This window comes from Buceros rhinoceros, unplaced genomic scaffold, assembly GCF_000710305.1.
Source record: "Buceros rhinoceros silvestris isolate BGI_N320 unplaced genomic scaffold, ASM71030v1 scaffold21109, whole genome shotgun sequence".
Classification (NCBI taxonomy): Eukaryota; Metazoa; Chordata; class Aves; order Bucerotiformes; family Bucerotidae; genus Buceros; species Buceros rhinoceros.
This window is the reverse complement of record NW_010431233.1, coordinates 47914-49135: the sequence shown is the minus strand read 5'-3', so window position 1 is coordinate 49135 and position 1222 is coordinate 47914. Positions and strand designations below refer to the sequence as shown.

The 1222-nt window shown below is 36.4% G+C and overlaps 1 protein-coding gene across 1 annotated transcript in view; it reads right to left on the bottom strand.

Annotated features, from left to right (window-relative positions):
- Window positions 1-1222, bottom strand: part of DCAF6 (DDB1 and CUL4 associated factor 6) — a gene marked incomplete at its 5' end in the record, with an annotated part of 57159 nt that overhangs the window by 12032 nt on the left and 43905 nt on the right. Inside the window, one exon of the mRNA XM_010143365.1 lies at window positions 239-377. Coding sequence (XP_010141667.1) covers window positions 239-377 — 139 coding nt within the window. The remainder of the gene's footprint in view (window positions 1-238; window positions 378-1222) is intronic.

Below are 1222 nucleotides of genomic sequence, written 5' to 3'. Positions count from 1 at the left end.
CTGTAAATCTACGGAGTCTTAAACTCAAGAAAGCTTAAATGCCTAGCACAGCGACTCATGAGTCACACTAATGTTAATTTTCATTTAGAGCAAGTTATGTGCCTTCCAACTGCGTATACAAGAAAAGGTGCTTACAATACATTACAATATCCTTTTTGGCAAGCACATCAATGTGGCAGCTATGCTGATGCAGTCCGTAAAATCTCTACAGTTCCCAAAACAGACAAAGAGTTTGTACCATTGTTCGGGAGTTCCGATGACCTTTATAGACCATCTTTATTAAAGGACGTCTAATATTCAATGTTTCCAGTTCTTCCATTTCTTTTCTTTCTTTCCTCCTTCTGAAGAGCTCCTGAATGCGGGCAACAGCAGATCGTCTATAAATTGCAGACAAAGAGAACACTACTGAGAGTCCATCTCTAAACACTGAAATGGCCTATCAGATAAAAGGACTATAAAATAATAATTAGGCACTCAAACGCACTCTCCATGAACTTGGAACAGATATCAACATTACCCCAAATGTAAAATTACAGACTTTAGTTTTTTCCGTCCTGGCTTAGAACAAGAATAGCATGGGAGAATAGCATGCAAGACAGTGGAATGTCAAGTGATGCAACATTTTATTCCCTCTCTGAAGAACAAACTTCAGCTGTTCGCAAAATTCACATGCTATTTTATTCTTCAGTGCTAGAGATATCCTCCACCCATAGTGAATGAACAAAATTCTGAAGTGAAAGAAATCTATGCCAAAACAGTTATTAAAACTTAAAAAGTTATTAAGGATTTAGTGCACCTTCCAGCGATTTGGTTTTCCCCCAAAACTTCATTTAAACATATTTCTCTTCACTATTTCTGTATAACAAAACTCAAGATTTAGACAGCTTTTAAAAAGTTACTACTGAGGCAAAGAGATGATTTGAGCTCAATTATTGTAGAAACTATCCCATATGTTGGCAGTGAGGGATACAGCAGAAGATTTCCTAGAATAACAGAAAAATTAGCTAAATTATGTATTTTGTTTTGTGAATATTTAATTCCAGGAATCTACTTTTTGATTAATCTGTGAAGAGACCCTGGTGCCAAATTTTTCCTGTTTAGTTCCAAGTTTGCAGATCCCCATAATTCCAGCCATAATCAAACTGTCATATCCCAGCACCTGCACATAACTCTTTTTAGCTCTTTTATTCCATGTCAGGGTTGCTATTAGCTTTGAGATGCT